This window comes from Vulpes vulpes, chromosome 15 (genome assembly GCF_048418805.1).
Source record: "Vulpes vulpes isolate BD-2025 chromosome 15, VulVul3, whole genome shotgun sequence".
Taxonomy (NCBI): Eukaryota; Metazoa; Chordata; class Mammalia; order Carnivora; family Canidae; genus Vulpes; species Vulpes vulpes.
The window spans coordinates 46,971,248-46,996,403 of NC_132794.1; the positions used below are offsets into that span (position 1 = coordinate 46,971,248).

Below are 25,156 nucleotides of genomic sequence, written 5' to 3' on the forward strand. Positions count from 1 at the left end.
GCTATATAATGACTACTAAATTAAAAATAAATTACGTAAGCTTGACTTGGGGGAGCATTCTTATTCTTTGAGATGACATGGTACAGGAAAACTTTCTTTTTCTCCAAAATAGTTCTTAATGCCTCTGAGAGTCCTGGGTTAGATGGACCATACACAGACTCAGGGCTGTATGGCATTTCTGTTACTTTTCTCATATAGATAAATTTCTTTCTGTCAGATTTCCATTTATTCAAGTAGATCATGATTGCAGCAATCTACCACACCAAAGCATTGAGAGAATGTAGAGATGAGAATCATGAAGCCTTTTTCAAGTTAAAAATACCCTCAGTTACTCAGAAATGCTTGGTAGGAAGTAGAGTCCTCATCTCTTCGGTAAAATTAAATGAAGCCTATTTGATGAATTGTTACTGGATATCTGTTGGTTGGGAATCAAGGGGAACCTGAGGAGTGGCTGTGTACTTTGAATAGAGTGTTGAGTGTCTGTCATGCTGGGCAGGGAGAAGAGGAGCGTGCTCCGCATCTTTGTAATAGCAAAGAGTGTGCAGAGCACACCCAGGTAGATTCAGATATGAGTAAATGAGCAAGCATTTCCACCTCATTGACATCAGAAGGAGTGATGTGACATGGCACATGGTAGGAATGCTTGATGGATCACTGAGACTTCATTGTTTTTCTTTTCTTTAATATTTTATTTTATTTTATTTTATTTTATTTTTTTAAATTTTATTTTATGATAGTCACAGAGAGAGAGAGAATGGCAGAGACATAGGCAGAGGGAGAAGCAGGCTCCACACACCAGGAGCCCGATGTGGGATTCGATCCCGGGTCTCCAGGATCGCGCCCTGGGCCAAAGGCAGGCGCCAAACCGCTGCGCCACCCAGGGATCCCTATTTTTTAAGATTTTATTTATTTATTCAGGAGAGACCCAGAGAGAAAGGCAGAGACACAGGCAGAGGGAGAAGCAGGCTCCATGCAGGGGGCCCGATGTAGGACTCCATCCCAGGACCCTGGGATCACAACCTGAGCCGAAGGCAGATGCTCAACCAATGAGCCATCCAGGTGCCCTAAGGTTTTATTTTTAAGTAATCTCTACACCCAGTATGGGGTTGGAACCCACAACCCTGAGAAGAGGAGTCACATGCTCTACTGACTGAGCTACCCTGGTGCCCCATCTGAGGCTTCACCAGGCCTGGTTGTACTTGTCTTGCTTTATGCTGGAGCACACAAGTAAGCCACTGTAAGAGCTGGGTTAATTGATGTTGTGGGGCAAGGTGGGATCAGCCCAGTAAGTCTGGTAATTCTCCCCTACGGGCCACAGGTGACTTCCACATCCAGCACTGTGTCCACAGAGTTGCTGGGATACAGTTGCAGTCCTTTGAGATGAAGGAAGATTTTGTTGGGGGCATAGTGGCCTATATGAAATCCCTGTGCTCATTGCTTGGATCTAGCAAATATTAATGCAAAGAGGTCATACTTTTTGGAGTAACTCTTTTTTTCTCTTTCTTTTCCAGAGTCCCTGAAATAGAGTTAAAGAATGCCAAAGGTCTATCAAATGAAAGTGTTCATTTGTTAAAATCCCACCTAGAGAAAGTGGCCAAAAAACATTGTGGAGAGGTAAGATACATTCAACTGTAAGAGGATAGTAGAAATCTCATCCCAGTCACCAGTGTTTGCCTTTCTGCTTTTTGTTAGGCTTGAGGCTTTTCTGTGGCAGCTCAAACCCAATTTTGACTAGAATGGTTTGTTTCCTATTGATATGTACAAAGGAGAACATTGTTAATGTACAGTTTTTATGAATGATGCATTGTAGAGTATCTATGGATGGTACCTTGGTTCTTCAGAATTTTTCTGAGAAGAGTCCATGTGAGTCCATTAAATAAATAAAAATCTTAAAAAAAAAAAAAAAAAAAGAAAAAAGAGCAGGTGAACCTGGCCATATGTTGGCACACTTTGGACTGGACATCCAAACCTGATTTTTTTTTTAAAGATTATTTATTTATTCATGAGAGATGCAGAGGGAAAGGCAGAGACATTGGCAGTGAGAGAAATAGTTTCCCTGTGGGGAGCCCGATGTGGGACTTGATCACAGAACTCCAGGATCACGACCTGAGCTGAAGGCAGATGCTCAACCACTGAGCCACCCAGGTGCTCCCCTCTCATTCTCTCTTAAAAAAAAAAGAAGAAAAAAGTTGTTGTAAACATTTATCTATAGGTTTTTATGTGAGCATAATTTTTCCTTTTTCTGGGTTAAATGCCCAGGAGTGCAAGTGTCGATATATAAAAGCTGCATTTCAATTTTGTAAGCAGCTGTCAAAGTTTTCCAGATTGGCTGTACCACCTTACATTCCCACCAGCAATATGTGAGTGATGCGGGTTCTCCGCATCCTTGCCAGCGTTTGGTGTTATCACTTTTTTATTTCAGCTGTGATCTAATAGGCGTTGTGATGGTTGATTTTATGTGTCAACTTCGCTAGACCACGGTACCCAGATATTTGGACAAACATTGTTCTAGATGTTTCTCTGAAGGTATTTTTTAGATGAGGTTAACATTTATTATTTAAAAAAATTTTTTGAGGTTAACATTTTATTTATTTAAAAGATTATTTATTTATTCATAGAGACACACAGAGAGAGAGGCAGAAGCAGACTCCATGCAGAGAGCCTGACGTGGGACTCGATCCAGGGTCTCCAGGATCGCGCCCTAGGCTGTAGGCGGTGCTAAACCGCTGTGCCACCAGGGCTGCCCGAGGTTTAATCAGTAGACTTTGAGTTAAGTAAATTACCCTCCGTAATATGGATGGGCCTCATCCAATTGCTTGAGGGCTTTAACTGAAAAAGACTGGCTTTTCTGGAAGCAGGTCAGACCATACCTGCTGGGTCTCCTGCCTGTTGCTACCCCACAGATTTTGGACTTTTCAGCCTCTATAATAATTAATAATAATAATATTAATAATATAATAATTGCATAAGTTAATTTCTTAAAATCAGTCTCTTGCTGTACACACCTGTGTGCACATGTACACACACACATACACACACACACCCCCAATCCTATTGGTTCTGCTTCTTTGGAAAATGCTGGCTAATACAGATATGTATCGTGAGGTGATAGTGGAATGTCTGTTATAAATAAATAGGTCAGGAGAAGCTTCTGATGAAGTCACATTTGAGTAGAGCACTGAGAGGAGCAGGACAAACAGCTGTATAGACATATAGGGAGAGAGGAATGAGAGCCAGTTTGGACAGTAGTTCTTATTTTCATCTAGTCTTTGTTCAGAAAATGTTAGTAATTTAAATTGATTGGCAAAAGAAAAACTCTCCACTGCTTGGCTCCTGTCCCCTTTCTGGTGTATAAGTGGTTTCTCTTTGATACAATAGAAACTGCCTACTTTCCCCAGCTTTTCTTTTTTTTTTTTTTTTTTTTTTTCCCCAGCTTTTCTTAAAAGAGCTTTTCTTTTCGTTTCTTTTTTTTTTTTTTTTAACACTTTATTTATTTATTCATAAGACACAGAGAGAGAGACAGAGACACAGGCAAAGGGAGAAACAGGCTCCATGCAAGGAGCCCGATGTGGGACTCGACCCCAGGGCTCCAGGATTACGTCCTGAGCTGAAGGCAGGAGCTCAGGGTGAGCCACCCAGGCGTCCCTAAAAGAGCTTTTCTTAGAAGAATATGCCTCTTAGACTCTAGATTAGTATTTGTCAACTGTAAAGTGAAGTATATCCAGTGAATGCCACAGCCTCTGTTATAATAAAAAAAAAAAAAAAAAAAACAAAAACAAAAACAAAAAACATTACTTCCCCCAATAAAAACTGGTGTCCTGGCATTTACTCCTTGAGAGAAAGGTGAATGAACACCATGTGAACTAACTTTATATTGTGTACAGTGACTTTTATTACTAGTTATCACCCTCTTTTAAGTCCCTTAAGAAATAAGACTTTTTAAACTGCTCTACTGTAATTGAGGAAAAAGAAATGTCAGAGTGGTGGTCATCATCTGCAGAAAAAGCTTGACACTCTTGACCTCTTCGGGGTTGGGACAGTGAATCAGTGTAGGGTCCCAGAAACCCTGGTTTTATGATTTTACCAGCCCAGATATGATTCATGACTCCTGGAGGTATGAGAAAGTGGCTCCTATGTTCATATAAACAATGTCTGAGAGGGGGATATTTTTTCTTCTGGTAGTATCCATGAATGCTTCCCTAAGTGGAAATGGAATGCTTTCTTAGTATTGATTAGCCTCCTACTGGCCGGTTACTAGCAGGGAGATGATGTGGCGTTTTAAGTATTTGCCTCCATACCCCAAAGAATGTTTTTAGCATGCTGTATAGATGGATGAAAGCCCTCATGCTGGCAGTGATCCTTCTGCTTTTGTTCTGTAGACAGGTTCTCTAGCTGGGAAAGTACTTTATTTTTATGCATTGTTAAATATTTTATCAGATTTATTTGTACAGAAAACTTTTATCAGATTTATTATACAGAAAATGCCAATAAAGTTGAATAGGACTGTAAAAGAAAAGTGAAGCTTTTTATTTATCTAGATAGTGATTTGTCTTGATAGCACAATAAGGTGAGCCTGGAAAAGCTTTTTCCTGCTGTGATTGCATCATACACCTAATTTAGAACGTGTCATATCAAAGTGACCATCATCGTTTTAAGTGGGCCCCTGATTGCCTGCATGCTTGGGTTCCATCTTCCCATTATTTGACCGTTTGTGGTTGATTTTTCTCTATGCGTTAAGGTGATGATATTTGAACTGGCCGACCATGTGCAGTCATTTCTCAGCGAGCATAACAAGCCCCCTCCCAAGTCTTTCCATGAGGAAATGCTGGAAAGGCAGGCTCAGGAGGAGCAGCGGAGGCTGTTGGAGGCCAAGCAGAAGGTAGAGCAGGAGGTGAGAGCCTTGTCACTACTGGTAACCGGGCCCAGACGACCGGGAGCTGCTGTCAGTGTTTACTCCCATCTCTGCCTACACACTCATCTTTGTTTAGGCTTTGCTCAGCATTTGCTTCAAGAACTGGAGATGTGAAAGAAAAAAAAAAAAAAGAACTGGAGATATGTATGAGAGGAGCCCAAAGAGAAACAGAAATGTGACAAGTGGTTTCCTCCCCAACAAATATCTAGCTGCTTCTAGAACCCTCAGTCTAGTCCTGATCTTTAAAGAAAAGAAAAGAAAAAAGTTCATTTAACCAAACTTCTTGTGGTCTTTCTGAGCTTGTAAAGCTGTGCAACAATTCACTGAGCTTTACAGGCTATTTTCTTCCCTCTTTTTTTAAAATTAATTAATTAATTTTAAAGATTTTATTTATTCATGAAGAACAGAGAGAGAGAAAGAGGCAGAGACACAGGCAGAGGGAGAAGCAGGCTCTATGCAGGGAGCCCAATGTGGGACTTGATCCCGAGACCCCAGGATCACGCCCTGAGCCAAGGGCAGACACTCAACCCCTGAGCCACCCAGGTGTCCCAGATGTTACTGTTCTTGCAGTTACTTCCAGGGTTTTGTTACTATGCTTTTCTTAGGTTCTTGCTCTTGGTTCTGCTTTTTCTCCCCCTTCATTTTGTTCATTTTGTGCTCATGTTATCACCTCTTTGTGGCTGCCATTCATTTGTTACTTCTCATCTCCTATTTAATTGTGTAGCCTTGTTATTCTGTAGGGTTTAAAGTTCCATATTTTCATTGTTTCTAGGAAGGCACATTTTTATTAGTGACTATTTAGCTATCAAGATCTTGGTATACTGTTTACCTTCAAGTTTTGAGTATTTTTTTCATTTTGTATTATTGCTAATGCAGTTTTTGGTGAGTCTCTTAATGGTTTTTATATCTACAACCTGGAATTTTAGGGGACTCATTAAAAAAAAAAAAACAACACACTATTTTTCCCAACCTAAATTCAGTCCCACTTGAGCAATAGTTACGTGAGTCAAATGGATGGAGATTAGAAAATTTAATGTTGAGAAAAGTAGAGAAAATAGCAAAAAGTCCGTGGCATGCAGGGATGGTTCCTGAGCCACTGCCACCCCAGGTCCAGGCACCAGGGACAGCTCAGCCTGCTTGCACCAAGTTGGTCCCACACTCTAGCAGAGAGCAGACACTAGTACATGTTCTCTATAGATAGGCAGATGTTAAAGAGGAGGGGCTAGAACAAGGTGGGGATAACAGGGAGGCCCATGGTGGTGCTGTAGTGAATGTTTCTCATGAAGAGAGGGGAGTCAGCACCCCTCCCCATACAGTCCTGAAACCTTACTAAAAGGAAGCAACAGTTGTATAAGAACGGATGAAACCGACATAATGACAGCTTGTTATAAGGTTCTGTGTATTCAGGCCTTTTAGGAAGGAGGGCTTGAATCATAGAAATGCAAAAGATGTTTTGGGGGGACGCCTGGGTGTCTCAGTGAGTTGGGTGTCTGTTGATTTTGGCTCAGGTCACTCATTTGATTTTGGCTCAGGTCATACCCTTGCGATGGAGTGTATTTGTCATTCTCTCCCTCTGCTCCTCCCCCCTGCTCATGCTCTTTCTCTCTCTCCTTTAAATAAAATCTTAAAAAGAAATGCAAAAGAGTTTTTGTGATTGTGGAATTTATATGTTGTCTGGGTTTCAGAGAATGGTATTTGATGCACTATCATTCATTTCAGCAACGTGAAATCCTTCATGAGATTCAAAGAAGGAAAGAAGAGATAAAAGAAGAGAGAAAAAGAAAAGAAATGGCTAAGCAGGTATACTATCAATTGTACCACACTAAATAGTCTACATTTTGTGAAACATAAAATGTTTCTATTACCATTGATAATGTTTTCCTCTCCTGTGTTACTATCAGTAGTAAAGCTGGAAATGAAGCACTAAAAAAAAAAAAAAAAAAAAAATCCCCCAAATATCACTCATTGTGTATTCCAGATTGCCCAAAATGGAAGCAAGATTTAGAGTTTTTTGTTATTTGAAGATGACGCGGGCTGATGGAATGACAGTAGTTTATCAAAAAAAATGAGTCAAGGGAGAGCAAAGATCGAAGCTTTGATAATTAACCCAGACTGGAATTCTTAGTATGTACTTGGAAAATACAACTATTTGTTCAACTGAAGAGTGAATGGAAATCATACAGATCCGCTGGAAATTGTATTCAGCAATGGAAAAGAAGGATCCAACAAGGCAGATTAAAAAAGCAGTGGTAGAAAAGGATGAAGTCCTTTTTCCTATATTTTTCTTGAGTCCAACACGGTCAACGTAACAGTTACACATGTTTAGAGAACTCTAGAGAAAATTATACTCTTTTGTAGAATTATGGCATTTAACTCTAAGGGGTAATGGGTGGGTGTACATTGTGATGTCCAAGTAAGCAGCACCTGGCTTTAAAGCTTTGGTGTTTTTACTGCCAGCTCTTTGACCTTGACAGGTGACACTAAATGTGACTCATTTTCCTCATCCCTTAACATGAGACCGATGACTCTTCCCTTCCTTCTCATGTAGTTATTCCCACAGATAAATGTCCTGCCCTTTCTGAAAGTACAGAGCCATACATAAATGTAAGGTGATAGGACTGTTTCCATCAGCCCTGTCTTCCTCTGATCCCACCTGCCCACCAGCCACTTTATTCTCTCTTTGCATGCCTCTTCCTTGTCTTCTCCCTCTCTTGCTCTTCTCTCAACTTTTCACCCATCTTGTAAGATTCTAAGCATTTTCACTTAGAAAATTCACATTCTGGTGATATTATCAGTTCTTGAACCAATACACTCTGGACATTGAATTTTTAAAAGTTAAGTTCAACTTAATATTATTACACTTGAAAGCATTCAGCTTAAATAAAATTTGCACTCTCTACTGAACTAATGACTATGTACCATGATTGTCTCCTATTTATGACTTGTATCTAAAGTCGATTTTACTTTTCTTTTTTCTAGGAGCGTTTGGAAATTGCTAGTTTGTCAAACCAAGATCAAAACTCTAGGAAAGACCCAGGAGGACACAGAATATCTGCCATTCTACATGGAGGCTCTCCTGACTTTGTAGGAAATGGTAAACATCGGACCAACTCCTCTGGAAGGTCTAGGTAAGTCCGTGGGATTTCTGATTAGGAAAGATGAAGATTGTAGAAAAAATAAAACAACTTGTAGCAACATGTGATGGAATTTTCAAGTAATATTTTTGGTAACGTTTTCAAAGGCTATACATCTTAATAGTGTAAAAGAAGATTTTCATTTGTTCTAAATCTGAGTATCCTTTTTTTAAATTTTAAGTTTTTTTTTTTTTTTTTTTTTTTAAGATTTTATTTATTCATGAGAGACACAGAGAGAGGGGCAAAGACTTAGGCAGAGGGAGAAGCAGGCTCTTCACAGGGAACCCAATGTGGGACTCGATCGCAGATCCGGGATCACACCCAGGAGCCAAAAGCAGATGCTCAACCACTGAACCACCCAGGTGTCCCAGTCTGCAGCCTCTTTAATCGGGACAACTCTGATTTTCTTTTTCTGTGAGTTATAAGAAACCAGTAAAGCTTTATTTAACAAAAGGTTTCTGTTATTTAAAACAAAAGAACAGAAAACCAGTCAGTATTCTAGTAGAACTTAAAGCCTTGATACTCAAGGGCCTGGCCTTTTCTTTTCTTTTTTAAATATTTTATTTTTAAGCAATCTTTGTATCCACCGTGGGGCCCTAGCTCACAGCCCCAAGATCAAGAATTTCATGCTCCACCAACTGAACCTGCCAGGTGCCCCAAGGGCCAGGCCTTTTAGCCCAGCTTTTCTCGGATGAATCATTGCTTTTGTGGAAGAACTTCATTTTCTGTGTCTTTCAAGTTGTCCTTCTTCCCCCTTGAAGGAATGACTTTTTAAAGAAAATCAAATAACATAAAACTAAACATTTTCAAGTATATAATTCAGTGTCAAATTTTGTGAAGTACAGACACAGTCCTCCCCGATCCCTGTCTTCTTTCCAGGGGTGTTACACCTCATAACTGGGTACTTCGGACTTTTTAGGAGAAGCCAAAGGGGGAAGAAAAGTCTCTGTAAGGAGTTCATGGAAGAGAATCATTTCCCACAGATTCGCAGCCACCTTTTATGCAGCTTACTAATGTGTAGCTTAGAGTCTAGGATGTATTACCTGTTTCCACCATCAAACATCAGCTCGTCTCCTAGCTTGTTTTCCTTTTTTTTTTTTTTATAGCTTATTTATTTTTTTAAGATTTTACTTATTTATTCATGAGAGACACACACAGAGAGAGAGAGAGAGAGAGAGGCAGAGACATAGCCAGAGGGAGAAGCAGGCTCCATGCAGGAAGCCTGATGCGGGTCTCGATCCTGGGACTCCAGGATCATGCCCTGAGCCAAAGGCAGACGCTCAATCAGTGAGCCACCCAAGTGTCCCCTAGCTTGTTTTCCTGATCCTCAAACCAGTTAATGTAACTGCTGGCTGTTCATCCTTATAGAGAACAGATTCCGAAAGGTATAAGACATGGGATTCCCTGCACTCTCCCCAAAAAGCTAGGGAACCACTGAAGTATATAAAGGACGTGGGTTGGAAAGGAGCGAATCCTTTTCTTTTTTCTTTTTTTAAAGATTTTATTTATTCATGAGAGACACAGAGGGGGGCGGGGCAGAGACACAGGCAGAGGGAGAAGCAGGCTCCATGCAGGGAGCCCCACGTGGGACTCCATCCCAAGTCTCCAGGATCAGGCCCTGGGCTGAAGGTGGCGCTAAACCACTGAGCCACCAGGGCTGCCCAAAAGGAGTGAATCCTTGATAAATATTTCCAAACTTGTGATTCTCCATTGATCACTGTTTCTCTACGTGGTTCCTTGGAGGCATAGACTAGTTCACCTCAACTTAAGCAGTGTCGAGAATTCTTACTTTCTGTTCTCAGTACTGCCCTGAGTTTGAAACTAAGGAATGAAGAGCTAGTTTTCTGTGGCATCTTGATGAATTAGGCAGGAAATTGAGGATATCCTCCATGTTTCAGGTGAGATTCTCCTTTTTCATATACTGGTCCAACCAACTACCCTATCAGTCATGTTGGCAGAACAGTCTTTTGGATGAGAGCCCAATTCTTAAGTCCCCCTTTGACAGATTGCCACCTCTCTTCTTGCTACTTGGCTTTTAAAAACAACCACCTTTTCGGGGCACCTGGGTGGCACGGTTGGTTAAGCGACTAACTCTTGGTTTCGGCTCAGGTAGTGATCTCAGGTTCTTGGGATTGAGCCTCATGTTGGGTCCTGTACTTAATGTGGAGTCTGTTGGAGATCATCTCCCTCTCCTTCTGCTCTCCCCATGCTTGTACTCTCTCTTTCTCTCTCTCTCTAAAATAAATAAAATCTTTAAAAAAAATTCACCTTTTCTTGTTTTCAGGCATCAAGCTCCTAGGCACCTAATTTAGTTTTCTAAAATTGAATTATCTCTAATTCTCTGTCCTTTAGAAGATGTAGTTAATAATATTTGGCAGTTTTGGGATCCCTGGGTGGCGCAGAGGTTTGGCACCTGCCTTTGGCCCAGGGCGCGATCCTGGAGACCCAGGATCGAATCCCACGTCAGGCTCCCGGTGCATGGAGCCTGCTTCTCCCTCTGCCTATGTCTCTGCCTCTCTCTCTCTGTGACTATCATAAATAAATAAAAATTTAAAAAAAAAAGACCTGACTTAATTAAAAAAAATATTTGGCAGTTTGTTTAAAACATCCTTTATCTTTGAATAACACAGCTACTTGGAAAAACTGATTGCATGGGTGATATTCCTAATAATATTGCAACCCCCTGTGAACATTCTGTAATCTCAAATAGACCCTTGATGATGAGACCACTGTTACTGCTTCTAAATTCCATTTGTTTGCATTGGGATAGCTATTTATTTATTGTCTTTTTTTCCTTTTTTGGAGCTGGAGTGGGGGAAGGGGCAGAGGGAGAAGGAGAGAGAGAATCTTTTTTTATTTTTAAAGATTTTATTTATTCATGAGAGACAGACAGAGAGAGAAAGAGAGAGGCAGAGACACAGGCAGAGGGAGAAGCAGGGTTCATGCAGGGAGCCCGACGTGGGACTTGATCCTGGGTCTCCAGGCTGAGGGTGGCGCTAAACCGCTGAGCCACCCAGGCTGCCCCAAGAGAGAGAATCTTAAGCAGGCGCCACACCCAGTGCAGAGCCCAGTGGAGCCCAACGTGGGGCTTGATCTCACAACCCTGAGATCACGAACTGAGCCAAAATCAAAGTCCAGTGCTTAACTGACTAAGCCACCCAGGTGTCTCAGGGATGGTTATTTCTGATGCAGTTCATAAGCTGTTTTACTCATAAATGAATTAGGTTCCTAAAGGTTGTTCTAAACTCAATTTTGGATGAGTCTAAAATAGACAATATGAGCACCCAATATATATACATCTCTTGGGTGAAAATAGGAAACATCAGTGCCACTGGCTTTTGCCTCTATTCCTTCTCAGACTTTATGAGATTTGCTTTTTATCCTTCAGAATGATTACCACTGTTATACATTCTATTCTTTTTTTTTTTTAAAGATTTTATTTATTTATTCATGAGAGACACAGAGATAGAGAGAGGCAGAGACACAGGCAGAAGGAGAAGCAGGCTCCATGCAGGGAGCCCGATGTGGGACTCGATCCCGGGACTCCTGGATCACGCCCTGGGCTGAAGTCAGGCGCTAAACCGCTGAGCCACCCAGGCGTCCCTATACATTCTATTCTATTTGTACCACTTTTGTTGTTTTCTTGACACTTAAACTTTGAAAAGTCTCAATATTTCATTTATTTCACTCCTAATGATTCATCTTTTCCCTCTAAAACTTTTTTTTTAAAGATTTTATTTATTTATTCATGAGAGACACAGAGAGAGAGAGAGAGAGAGAGAGGCAGAGACACAGGCAGAGGGAGAAGCAGGCTCCATGCAGGGAGCCCAATGTGGGACTCTATTCTGGGTCTCCAGGATCATGCCCTGGGCTAAAGGTGGCACTAAACCACTGAGCCACCCAGGCTGCTCAGAACTGAATTTTTAATTTCATTTTGATTAAATCTAAATAGCCACATGTGGCTAGTGGCTACCCTGTTGGACAGCACAGACGTAGATTTAGGGATCTGTAGAGTTCATATGGAGAGGACCTCAATAGAGTGGGGTGCTACCGATCCCATTAGCACTTGAACTCAGTTCATAGTGGAGATAGATATTAGACAGTGAATGGGGTAGTAAACAGGAGAAAACAGAGGGGCAAGAATTTCCTGTGTTAATCTTAAGTTAAAAAAAAAATCATTGTCTAAATTTGTTTTGAAGGCGAGAACGTCAGTATTCTCTGTGTAGTAGTGAAGATTCTTCTGGCTCTTGTGAAGTCCTGTATTTCTCTATGGGTAGTCCTGATCAGCTCATGGTTTACAAAGGGAGGTGCATTGGTGAGTAAATTCGCTAAATTGATTTAAATTATTCTAGCGACAAAAGTTAATCATGGAAGGATGGGGTGGAACGGACACTGCATTGTCTGAAGCAGTGTGGTCCAGGGAAGGCTATCAACTCAGTAAGTCATTCTAGTTCCTGTTAGCTAATGACCAGAAAGAGAAAATGCTTAGGTTTCCCCTTCTGTAAAATGGAAATTAAAACCTAAGCTCTTGGAAGTATTGTTAGCTTAAAGATCATTTAACATTTGTCATTATTATAATTCCTCAAGCTTTTTGAAACCAAAATGGTCGAAAATAAGAATCGCTAGAATTTTGCATCATGTGCATCAATTGCTGATAAAATATGTGTAATAAAATGACCAAGTGTAATTTTCTAAAGTTGATACCCATCTCAATAGCATTTTCCTGCTTGGCATTGCTGGCCAGGAAAACCAGCTTATTTATTTTCCATCTGTCTTACTTAGCAATTTTGTCTACTAAGGGCTATTTAGAATAAAGCTGGTTTAGCAATTTGTGATTTGGATTGTTTATGTTAAAGTCAAGTTTTCATTATTTACTTTTTTGCATAAGTGTATATCTTTTATCAGCCATTCAGATACAGCCACTACTTGGTGTAGGGGTCACTTGCATGTAGTGATTTTGACAATTTAATTTTCAATCGCATGAATATTCTTACCAAAGCTAACAGCCAAATTATCTATATGAATTTACTTTTTTTTTAATATACTTTATTAATTTATTCATGAGAGACACACAGAGAGAGAGGCAGAGATGCAAGCAGAGGGAGAAGCAGGGCTCCATCCAGGGAGCCCAATGTGGGACTCAATCCCGGGTCTCCAGGGTCATGGCCTGGGCCGAAGAGAGGCGCTAAACCGCTGGGCCACCCGGCATCCCTGAATTTACTTTCTTTTGGTGTCTTTTTCCCATGCCCTTTAAGGAGATACAAATTAGCAGGGGAGTTACCAGGAGCAAGCAGCAGATAAAAGGGAGAACAAACCAGATATCTGAAGAGTCTATGAACTGAACACTTAACCTTGGCTATCAGAAAGCAGCCTGAACTGTACAAGACCATGTGTACACAGAGTGTGCCCTATTCAGACAAAGCAACCATTTAAGTAGGTTCATGACCTTGGACCTAAGACTGTCCTTGACTTAGAGGCATTTCAGGCTCCCAAACTGTTAACATAAAACTCACTGCTTTCAATAATATGGAGAAACCAGGAAGGCAAATTAATCCAGATGCTTATTACCTTCGCTTAGTTTCTAATTCTCACTGGTACACATTAGACCAATTTACCTTAGTTAATACCCTCATTAGGGGACACATTTGTAGTCAACATTTTTTAATAAAACCATCATGTAAATTATTTATTAGCTTTCTCACAACAGGTCTGATTTTTAAAATATGTCCTGATTTTTTAGGAAATGTTTTATAAAAGCTGAACTAATTAACATTAGTTTTTCCACTTAAAGCTGTTAGAAGCAGAGAAAGCTGATGGATAAAGCACTATGGAGACCGTCTGTACAAATGATCATTAAATAGAGTTGCAGTCAGAAATCTTCTGGTAAGGGGGATCCCTGGGTGGCGCAGCGGTTTGGCGCCTGCCTTTGGCCCAGGGCGCCATCCTGGGGACCCGGGATCGAATCCCACATCGGGCTCCCGGTGCATGGGGCCTGCTTCTCCCTCTGCCTCTCTCTCTCTCTCTCTCTGTGACTATCATAAATAATAAAAAAAAAAAATTAAAAAAAAAAAAAGAAATCTTCTGGTAACACACTTCCTTCAGCCTCATTGCAATGTGTTCTTTTGTCCCTTTTATTATCCCCATCATGAAAAAGTGACAAGAGGGTGGTGATAACAAAATCACAATACAGAAAAACCCCTCCAGCCAGCAATTAGGAGATACCCACTGGGTTCCAATTGAGGAGATACATATTGCGAGACATTGTACTGTATGACACACACATTTAATTAGGCTTTATGTAAATCACATCACATTCCATCCCATATTAAAATCATGTCTCTCCCAGTGTGTACTGCTTAAACCCCACATTCCACAGGTTGCTTCCTTAGGTTGAAATATATTCATACATCAAGGAATATGTTTTTTTGCCTTAGGCTCAGAATGTCAGGAGTTGTTTATAACTAGCATAACTGATCATTTTAATTAAAATTTCTTAAGTTGCCAGCATTTCTTTTTTTTTTTTTCTTTTTTAAGTTGCCAGCATTTCTAATGAGGTTAAAAATTGCTTCTCCATTAAAAAGTCTAGGTGAACTAGTTCAGACACACTTCTCTAAAGTAGGTATTTTTTTTTTAAGATTTTATTTGTTTATTCATGAGAGACACACACACACACGCACACACACACACACACAGAGAGAGAGAGAGAGAGAGAGAGGCAGAGAGGCAGAGACACAGGCAGAGGGAGAAGCAGGTTCCACGCAGGGAGCCCAGCAGGGGACTCGATCCCCCGTCTCCAGGATCACGCCCTGGGCTGCAGGTGGCGCTAAACTGCTGCGCCACTGGGGCTGCCCTCTCTAAAGTAATTTTGCTAAGACTACTTTGTCTTATAAATACAGGTTACCTTGCATTTTTAAATGGAAAAAATAAGTACATCATTTCTTTGGAACAGTTTTTTTCATTATGAAGACAATGTAGCATCATGGAAAAGTATCATTTTTTTTTTTTTGAAAACTATCATTTATGTACTAAGGGAAAAAGACAAAATACTATATATCAGTGATTTTCAGTTGGGGGTAGTTTTGTCCCCTGGGGGACATTTGTGGACCTATTTTCGATGGTTAAGACTAGGGTAGGGGTGCTACTGGCATCTAGTGGGTAGAGGCCCGGGATGCTGCTAAACACCTTGCAGTACACAAGACCCCCCTTTTCAGCAAAAGCGTTAGTCTAAAATGTCCTGGTGTCAAGGGTAAGAAACCCTGTCATATATGCTATGATTTGGTAAATTAGAAAAAAAGTAGAGGGAAGTGGAAGAGAAAATGGTGATATTGTGGGTGGTACTTTTCTTCATTTCCAATTTTTTGGTAATTTTCTATCACAGTCTTTAATAAACATTGGTGTTATAGAAATTTCACTCTCCCAGATATGAGTGGAAACCATATACCTATTATTAAATAAATATGTCTGTCTTTCTAGCTTCAAATTTAAACTCATTTCTGGTTCCTTCCCCCAAAACCAGTGGCCAGTTTGTATTTGTTGCATATACTCGCATTTTATAAGATCATTGATCTGTTGAAGTTTCGAAATTGTTAAAACTTGTTTTTCCTATGCACAGTAATCTACCTTGGTGGAGTAATCTCAGTGGACTGCGCCTATTTCCAAATTCCTTTCATCACATTAGTTGGTCATTAGTCACATGAGGGTAGGCATGGTCATCAGAAGTGAACCGGTCATGAAAGTCACGTTGTGAATAATGGCTAGTAGAGGAAAACACTGATCTGATGCTAAAATCTTATAGTCAATTATTGTCAATTTGTAAAAATTAATATTTAAGAGTTCAGAGTATGTTATAAAATATTAAAAATTTGATTATAACAGAGCGTATATTATATGAAATCATTTTTTATAGTTTGCATGTGGTATCCACTGTTGAATGCATGAATGAAGATATAGCCCCTCTTTCTTGACCCCAGCAGAAAGCAGACCAGTGAGATTTCATCATATTTTCTTTCAATGTGCAGGCAGTGATGAGCAGCTTGGAAAATTAGTTTATAATGCTTTGGAAACGGCCACTGGCAACTTTGTGTCATTGCATGAGTGGGTCCTTCGGTGGCAGAAAAAAATGGGCCCGTTCCTTACCAGTCAAGAGAAGGAGAAGATTGATAAGTGCAAAAAGCAGGTGGGCATCCCAGGGGTCCCCTGAGCAGAGGCCTCTCCCCTCTACCCCCTACCCCCCATGCCCAACTTGATGAGGTAACAGAACAAAATAGCTGGGCTTTTAACTGGAGGTGATGGTGGGGGACCTGCTTCTTTTCCAGAGTTTTCTCAGCCCCTTGTTACCCCTTTCACCACACTCAGAACATGGTTATGACTTGTACGGCTTTTTCCTATACTCTTTTTCTGCCTTTCTGAGGGCATTAATACCCATCTCCAGCTGGAGCTAAATAATACTTCATTCTTGTGCTTTCTGCAATCTTTTTTTTAAGATTTTATTTATTTATTCATGAGAGACACACAGAGAGAGGCAGAGACACAGGCAGAGGGAGAAGCAGGCTCCACGCAGGGAGCCCGACATGGGACTCGATCATGGGTCTCCAGGATTATGCCCTGGGCTGAAGGCGGCATTAAACCACTGAGCCACCCGGGCTGACTTCTTTTTTTCTTTTCTTTTCTTTTTTTTTTTTTCAAGATTTATTTATTTATTCATGAGAGACACACAGAGAGAGGCAGAGACATAGGCAGAGGGAGAAGCAGGCTCCGTGTGGGGAGCCCAATGCGGGACTCGATCCCAGGACTAGGATCATGACCTGAGCAAAAGGCAGATGCTCAACCACTGAGCCACCCAGCTGTCCCTCTTTTTTTTCCCCCTGCTGGCCTTATGGCAAAAGAAATTGCTTTTAAAAGCTGTTCATCTGAGCACCTGGGTTAAGAATCTGACTCCAAACTCCGGTCTTGATCTCAGAGTCTTGTCTCCACATTGGGCATGGAGCCTATTTAAAAATGAGAGAGGGCAGCCCAGGTGGCTCAGTGGTTTAGCGCCACCTTCAGCCCGGGGTGTGATCCTGGGGGCCCGGGATCGAGTCCTACGTCAGGCTCCCTGCATGGAGCCTGCTTCTCCCTCTGCCTGTGTCTCTGCCTCTTGCTCTCTCTCTCTCTCTCTGTCTCTCTCTCTCCCTGCCTGTGTCTCTCACGAATAAATAAATAAAATCTTTTTTTTAATTTTAAAAATTAAAAAATAAAAGAGAAGAGCGATTAATTTGGGGGGCACCTGGGTGGCTTAGTCGGTTAAACATCCTGGCTTTTGATCTCGGCTCAAGTCTAGATCTCAGGGTCATGATTTCCAAGCCCTATGTTGGGCTCCACCCTGGTTGTGGTGCCTACTTTCAAAAAAACAAGTTGCTTGCCAATTTGTATTTGTACACTAGATTTTGAGATCACAGAAGTTGAGAATTAAATTGCTTTCATCTTTATAAAGTGTTACGTTGGCCTTACAATTTCGAGGAGGATACAGTTCAGAAAATATCCCTTCTCCTTTGAGAGTACATTTTCTATTAAATATTTAACTTGTGAAGTGAAACACCAGTTAATGCTGATCAATACAATATTATCTTAGTGGTGTTTTTCCTTACCAGATTCAAGGGGCAGAAACGGAATTCAACTCACTGGTAAAATTGAGCCATCCAAATGTAGTACGCTACTTTGCAATGAATCTCAAAGAGCAAGATGACTCCATCATGGTGGACATTTTATTGGAGCACATTAATGGGGTTTCCCTCTCTGCACATCTGAGCCACTCAGGCCCCATCCCTGTGCATCAACTCCGCAAGTACACAACTCAGCTCTTGTCTGGCCTTGATTATTTGCACAGCAACGACGTGGTGCACAAGGTTCTGAATGCATCAAATGTCTTGGTGGATGCAGAGGGCAATGTCAAGATTACGGACTACAGCATTTCAAAGCGCCTAGCAGACATTTGCAAGGAAGATGTGTTTGAGCAGAGCCGAGTTAGTTTTAGTGACAGTGCCCTACCTTATAAAACGGGGAAGAAAGGGGATGTTTGGTGTCTTGGCCTTCTGCTGCTCTTCCTCAGCCAAGGACAAGAATGCGGAGAGTACCCTGTGACCATCCCTAATGACTTACCAGCTGACTTCCAAGATTTTCTAAAGAAGTGAGTATCATTGAGATTCTCTCTAATTGCTCTTTACTCCTGACCTTTTTAAAGATTTTATTTATTTGGGGGCAGGAGGGCATGAGCAGGGGAAGGGGCAGAGGGACAAACAGACTCCCCACTGAGCGCAGAGCCCACAACAGGGCTCTATCCCAGGCCCTCAGGATCCTGACCTGGGGTCCTGACCTGAGCTGAAGGCAGCTGCTTAACCGACTGAGCCCCCCAGGCTCCCCTCGTCCTGAACTTGTAATTGTGCTTGAATTTGCTCAGCATCTATGTGATATGTTTAAGCTGAAAAGTGAGGAACAGGATCGGAGTAAACATTCTTTGTTCTCCCAGCCCCTTTCCCAGCCACATAGCTTGTTTTCTTGCTTAACATTTTCATTCCCTTACCTCGAATGTTGTCCTCCATTCACTAAGGCTTTAGGAATATTTTCAAACTGCTTTTGAAGAGTGCCTAGTATATCCAGGAAGTTAACAGGGATTGCTCCAGGGACAGATGCCCACGTATTCCACATGGAAGTTGCTCACTATATCCCTTAGCTGCTGGCTCCTAAGGGGTTGAAGACAAGGCCCCCTATCTAGAAAACAGCGTGAGGAACATCACAGTTCTGTCCCTTGTTCTTCGTAACCGTTCTTCATGAGCAGGGTCTCATTCAGCCAGGTCATAGAATGCAGTGACTTTCTCACACTGGCCATAGGATTTTCAACACTGGTAAATTCCAGGTATACATTTCCCTGCAGAGCCAAGTCCAGCTGCTTTGAGAGAGTTATTTATTGAAAGGTCCACCTAGGGCCTAATGTGTTTATTCGGGTCCTTCCCTGTGGTGCTTTGCAGCTTAGCCCCTGCCTCACTGCTCTGTCCAAGCCAGACCTGGGTTCTCTTGGTTTCTCTGTCAAACAAAAAATAAGATCCCTTCAGAGTGGGTTTTTTCAGACACTTCCCTGGTCCAACCTTCCTGTGGAAGTTGAGCTGGACTGGTTTCTTTCCCTTTCTGCCGCTCTGTCTTTTCTCTCTTTTTCCCAGCCATTCACTTTTATCCACTCACTACTGTTCCCATCTGTCTCAATTGCCATTTGACCCAAGCTGTATCGTTACTTGTTACTTACTCATTACCTATTACAAAGATGAAAGTAGCTGCCCTTCTGTTTAAGATTGTTTCTGTGTACTGTAAAACAGAAGCAGACATGATGTTACGCAAAGAGGCCAGCTTTGATTCTTTATACCGTATTCCCTCCTGAAAGTATATAAATCATCTTAAGATTTCCAAAGGAATCTTTTGCAACTTCTCTTAAATGCAATAGAACTTTAAAAATATATATTTAAATGCACCCGGAGGATGACATAGGCTAAAATGACCTCAGTGGAAATATGGCGCTAGGACCCCTGATAGACTCATTTCATTCTTCACAATGTCACCTTTTGCTTTCAGCCCTTCTTCACGGGTCAAGGGTGATTTAGCAAATTGCATTATGTATTAAAAAAACAACAACACAGGAAGGTTTAAGTGCGTGGTGTCTCTCACATTTTATAGCAAAATGACAGACTCACAACTTTCCTAGTTTTCTCCTTAGAGAATCACTCACTCCTGTTGGTTTCGAACTTTAGATCAGCACTACTTCTTACTCTCTTTAACATGGTTGTCCTTTAGTTTTTTGGGTTGTTTTGTATATTCCTCTCTCATCCTAGACTGGTTTGATGGGCTTGGTGAAGGAGGAGCTGCCCTGTACTGTCCTTTACTGTTCAGCCCCAGTTAAACAAAGAAAAAAAAATCATTCACCAACAACACTAGCATGGCAACATTTATTTCATTTGTAGTTGTCTTTTGATTTCTTGGTGAATATCCTCTGGAGGAAGATTTTGCTCTGTATCTAATCGCTGTGATAGGAAAGAGCCCTGACTGGAGCCAGACAGCTGGAATTACAGGAGATCGGATGTGTTTGGGGTGGTATGGCCGTAGCCTGGACAGCTGGATTTAGATCCTACCTTTACCCCTTCCCGGCTGAGCACTTAAACTCTCTACCCTATGGTTTGTCCCTGTTAAAATGGATCATTTTAATTTAATACTTTTTTTTTTAAGATTTTATTTATTTATTTATTTATGAGAGACACAGAGAGGCAGAGACAGGCAGAGGGAGAAGCAGGCTTCCCGCAGGGACCCCAATGCGGGACTTGATCCTGGGACTCCGGGATCATATCCTGAACCAAAGGCAGACGCCCAACCGCTGAGCCACCCAGGCGTCCCTAATTTAATACTTTAATTTTAATTTAGTAATTTAATATTAGTAGCACTGCCTACATCCCAAGGTGGCTGTGAGGATAAGATGAGCTCACACACACCTGTAGAGTGGCCTTGCTGAGACAATGTTATCAACTCCGTCCTCAGTAGAGAGGACAGTGAATCTAACAGGGTGACTTTCAGGCATTTCATCCTTTTTCAGAGATGAACCCAGCATTTGCCTGTGCTACTTAGAGCTACTATGATGCCAAAATGTTTGGCTCAGAAAATTTCATCTTTTTAACTCAGAATCCTGGTGGCTATAAAATCTCTTAAAGTTACAATTCATTCTAGGTAGGCTTTAAAATTTTCTTGATTACTGTCATAGTTGAGTTATAGGTGACAAGGGACTTGAGAAACCCAACAGGATGTGTCTAGGAATGTTCACTGTAGCAGTTTTTTGTACAAGTGAAAAATTGGAAATAATCTAAACGTGCAACAGTAGAAGAATGTGTGTATCATGTGAATAAATTCTGGGAAGCTCAAAAAAGATATTATAGTACTGGCTTGGAAGAAAGATCTCTAAGACATATGGTGTAATATTATGATTTATAATAAGAAAGATATATTTGGTCTTCATCTCTGTTGCAAGCAGGGAGCTCTTAAAACCATTGGAATTTTCTAGGCAGTAAGGTGTCTCTTCTTCTGTTAATGAGGTAAATTTTGGAACTGGCCTAAGGATCCGCTCTGAGAATCTAGGCTGGTAGCCCAGGGAACTGACCTGACAACCAACCATTGACTAGAGGTGTTGAGCTTCCTAATCTGTGGGGTGAACAGAAGGGCTAGACATTGAATCGATCACCAGTGGCCAATGATTAAATCAGTCGTGTGTGTGTGTGTGTGTGTGTGTGTGTGTGTGTGTGTGTGTGTGTAGTGAAGCCTCCATAAAGACTCCAAAAGGAGGGACACCTGGGTGGCTCAGTGGTTGAGTGGCTGCCTTCAGCTCAGGTTGTAATCCTGGGATCCTCGGATCAAGTCCCACATCAGGCTCCCTGCAGGGAATCTGCTTCTCCCTCAGCCCGTGTCTCTGCTTCTCCCTCTGTGTCTGTCATGAATACATAAATCTTTTTAAAAAAATCCAAAAGCATGGGGCTTGGAGAGCTTGCAGGTTGGTGAACACATGAAGGTGCTGGGAGGGAGCCTTGGGCCGGCATGGAAGCTCTGTGCTTTCTCCACACACCTCGCCCTATGCATTTCCTCTGTCTGGCTGTTCCTGAGTTATATCCTTTCATAAGAAACTGGTAATCCAGTAAATAAAGCGTTTCTCAGTTCTGTGAAGCACTATAGCAGACTGATTGAATCCAAGGAGGGGGTTGTTGAGATCTCTGATCTGTAGCTGGATGGTTGAAAGCACAGGTTGCCATTGGCATCTACAAAGGATTGGGGGCAGTCTTAAAGGAATGAGCCTTCAACCTGTGAGATCTGATGCTATCTCTGGGTAGATAATGTCAGAAATGAGTCGAATTATGATACCCAACTGGCGTTAGAGAATTGATTGGTGGCTCCCCATCCCCCCAACAGTGGAATTGGGTACAAAACGTTTTCCATGGTCAAATGAAAAAAGCAAGTTGAGGATAATATAGGATGATGTCATTAAAAAAACGACATCCACAAAACAAAACTATATGTTATGTATTATTGTGTTAAATGCATAGAAAAAAGCCTGGAATGACAGACACTGAAGGGGAGCAGAGGAATTGGAGAGAGATGGGATTTTGGTCAAAGACTATCATAATCAGTAATGTTTTAATATTTGCATGGAGAAGATAAGCTTTTTTACTGATATAATTAAAATTAATCTTGGGCAGCCCGGGTGGCTCAGCAGTTTAGCGCTGCCTTCAGCCCAGGACGTGATCCTGGAGACCCGGGATCGAGTCCCACATCGGGCTCTCTGCATGGAGCCTGCTTCTCCCTCTGCCTGTCTCTCTCTCTCTCTCTCTCTCGCTCTCGCTCTCTGTCTCTGTGTGTGCCTCTCATGAATAAATTAAATAAAATCTTTAAAAAAAATTAGATTAATCTTAAATTCAGAGAAAAAAAAACAGTGTCTTAGGCAAATGCTTTTATTGTGGTCTTGTCCATTTCAAAGTATGGAATTAAGAGTGCTTTGCATTTTGCGCTGACATGAAAAAATAAGATGTTACCTGTTAAGGAAGTTACTGCGCCACTACATAGCTACAGGTGATATAGAATTCACAATGATGGTTGGTTCGTTTAAATATTGTTGAGAATTAGGGTAAAGTGCTCCCAAGTGGTGCTCCTTGAGTCATTGTAATTAAAGCAAACAGATTAGTTAAAACAGTTGTTCTCAGACTTTATCTTGAATTGAAATCACCTGGACAGCTTGATAAAGTGCAGATTACTGCCCAAACCACCAGAGCTGCTGGTCTTCTAGGACAAGGTTGGAATAGAATTTGTAACAAATTCCCAGATAATACTGGTACTGATGCCACCCCATCTTTAGAACCCACTGGGTTAAAGGTGCAGTTTGTCTTCATTAAAAGGCAAAAAATTATTTCTTAGAATATCAAACAATGTTCAAGGAACGAGAATTAAAAGAAAATACATGATAAAATGTGGGACTTTTTAAAAGTAGTCCTGAACCATTACCATGTTACTTCTTAGCAGGAACAGGCTTCGTCCAAAGTTTATCCTATTGGGCCCCAACCCTGCACCAGCTATCACGTTTGCTCTTCTTTTGGAAAGCTTTGTTTTTCACTGGTCCCTGGAGAGGTCTAGGTTAGAACTGAAGTATTTAGGAGGAATGATAACTTGTGGTATCTTGTAAAAAAAAATTGTTCCATGAGGTGAGTCTTGCTGCCTCTAGAGAATGTCTGTTTTTTGATTCCCCACTTACAGCCAGCCTGATGATCAGCATGCATTCACTTATGAGTACATTTTGGTATCATGTGTATTTACATTATTTCTATAAATAAGAAAATAAACTGTTGCACTAACGAGTTTAGTGATTATTTTCTGTGTTGCTGAGATTCTTTCTGCCCTCTCACTGAGGTGTGTTTGCTTGGATGACAAGGAAAGATGGAGTCCCCAGCAATTGTTGAAACACAGCTTTATCAATCCACAGCCGAAAATGTCTTTATTGGAACAGAGTCCTGACGGTAAGTCTGGTACCACTCTTTTTTAAACCCTGTTTGACATAAATTATTTTGAAAGGATGCAGAAGCCCAAGACTGGAACGGCCTGCCTCCATCATTTATCTTTTGCATACCGAGCTGTACATAAATCCACTCACTGAATACATACTGTGCGTTTTTGCCGTCCTGGTTTTTCCAGCCTCAACAGATTGAGTGTCCGTTGGGATAATCTCTCTCAGTGTTGGGTCCCCCTTCTTGTCCTATCACCTTATTGCCATGTAACTAGATTTTCCTATTGCTACTCAAGGAGCAGACTAAGGAATCAATGGGTAGTAACTGTGTTGATAGCAGAGCTGGGGATGGGTCAGGAGACCCGGGTTTGGGTTCTGGCTCTATCAAGAAGTCATTCCCTCACCGTGGGTCTCACTCAGCCCCGCCCATAACCTGGGCTAGTGTATATGCCACCTACTTGAAGGAGAACGAGGTGAAGAAAAGTGTTGAAGGGTCTGTGCCAGGTAAGAGGTACTTTTTACCTAACTACGGGTTGGGTCCCCTTCTTTCAGCCCTGGCTTTGTTGTTGGGTTTTGCATCTCTTCCTGTTTTTCTAATGCTTCGCTTGCCTCTCTCATTTTGTTTTAACTCAGATTCTGGAGGACAAGATTATGTTGAGACTGTTATTCCTAGTAAGCAGCTACCCAGTGCAGCATTCTTCAGTGAGACACAGAGACAGTTTTCCCGATATTTCATTGAGTTTGAAGAATTACAGCTTCTCGGCAAAGGAGCCTTCGGAGCTGTCATCAAGGTGTGGTTACAGAGTTGTGCCCAGGCCCTCTAGAGTCCTTCACTGTTCCCTCACCGCAGACTTAGGAAGTTCTTTTTTCAGAGTGGGGAGAGAAGTAAATATGACCATTTGAAACTATGATCATCATCACCTTTGCAGAATTAAAGGCTTTACCTAAAGTTACACTGGACACATTAAGAACTCATCATTTCCTCCTCCCTCCCTTGATGCAGTGCATTACTGTGAAAACCACATGATTATACCAGCGTTTCAAGTGGAGCCAAGACCTCTACATGACCATTTTTCTGTGCTTTGGTTCAGAAAGAAAATTGTCCTTTTTATCCCATTTGCTTTCAGAGGTGTTGTAGATAAAAGGGCTATGAGGTTAGAGCTGAGGTGGGATTCACTGCGAAATGGCCCTAGATGGTCTCAGTGGCTTTCATTTCCCATCTGTTACTGAGAGAGAAAATTTGTGGTGCATTATGAAGATGTGCTGTTGTTAGGTCTTCCCTTCTGCATTCTGGTCTATTTGGGTGAACTTAGGATTACCTGCCCCTTGAGGTAGAGATTTCAGCTGTTCTTATGTAATTTAAGTATTTTGACTTTAGGAGACCCAGGCTAATATTGTATTATTAAAGCCACATAAGACATGTTATCTTTCACAAAATAAAATGGCCCATCATCAAGAGGGTATATGCCTGTTTAGGATTCTGAGAGTGTTATTAGGAAGGGTTACCAGTATTATTGTAGAAGGCCTTTTACAACAACCCCCAAAACAAAAAGTTTTTCTGTG

General features: G+C 41.4%; 1 protein-coding gene across 11 annotated transcripts in view; it reads left to right on the top strand.

Annotated features, from left to right (window-relative positions):
• Positions 1–25,156, top strand: part of EIF2AK4 (eukaryotic translation initiation factor 2 alpha kinase 4) — a 100,090-nt gene that overhangs the window by 17,842 nt on the left and 57,092 nt on the right. For 6 of the 11 annotated variants that reach the window (XR_011997333.1, XR_011997332.1, XR_011997330.1 and 3 more), the window contains 9 exons: positions 1,512–1,614; positions 4,739–4,891; positions 6,632–6,712; positions 7,892–8,040; positions 12,246–12,361; positions 16,065–16,222; positions 17,676–18,211; positions 23,500–23,606; positions 24,227–24,384. Coding sequence is in view for 8 of the 11 variants with exons in the window: in XM_025998445.2 (XP_025854230.2) it covers positions 1,512–1,614; positions 4,739–4,891; positions 6,632–6,712; positions 7,892–8,040; positions 12,246–12,361; positions 16,065–16,222; positions 17,676–18,211; positions 23,500–23,606; positions 24,227–24,384 (1,561 nt within the window). In the remaining 3 variants the exon portion in view is untranslated. The remainder of the gene's footprint in view (positions 1–1,511; positions 1,615–4,738; positions 4,892–6,631; positions 6,713–7,891; positions 8,041–12,245; positions 12,362–16,064; positions 16,223–17,675; positions 18,212–23,499; positions 23,607–24,226; positions 24,385–25,156) is intronic. The other 5 variants (XM_025998447.2, XM_072738236.1, XM_072738237.1 and 2 more) reach the window with 3 other exon arrangements.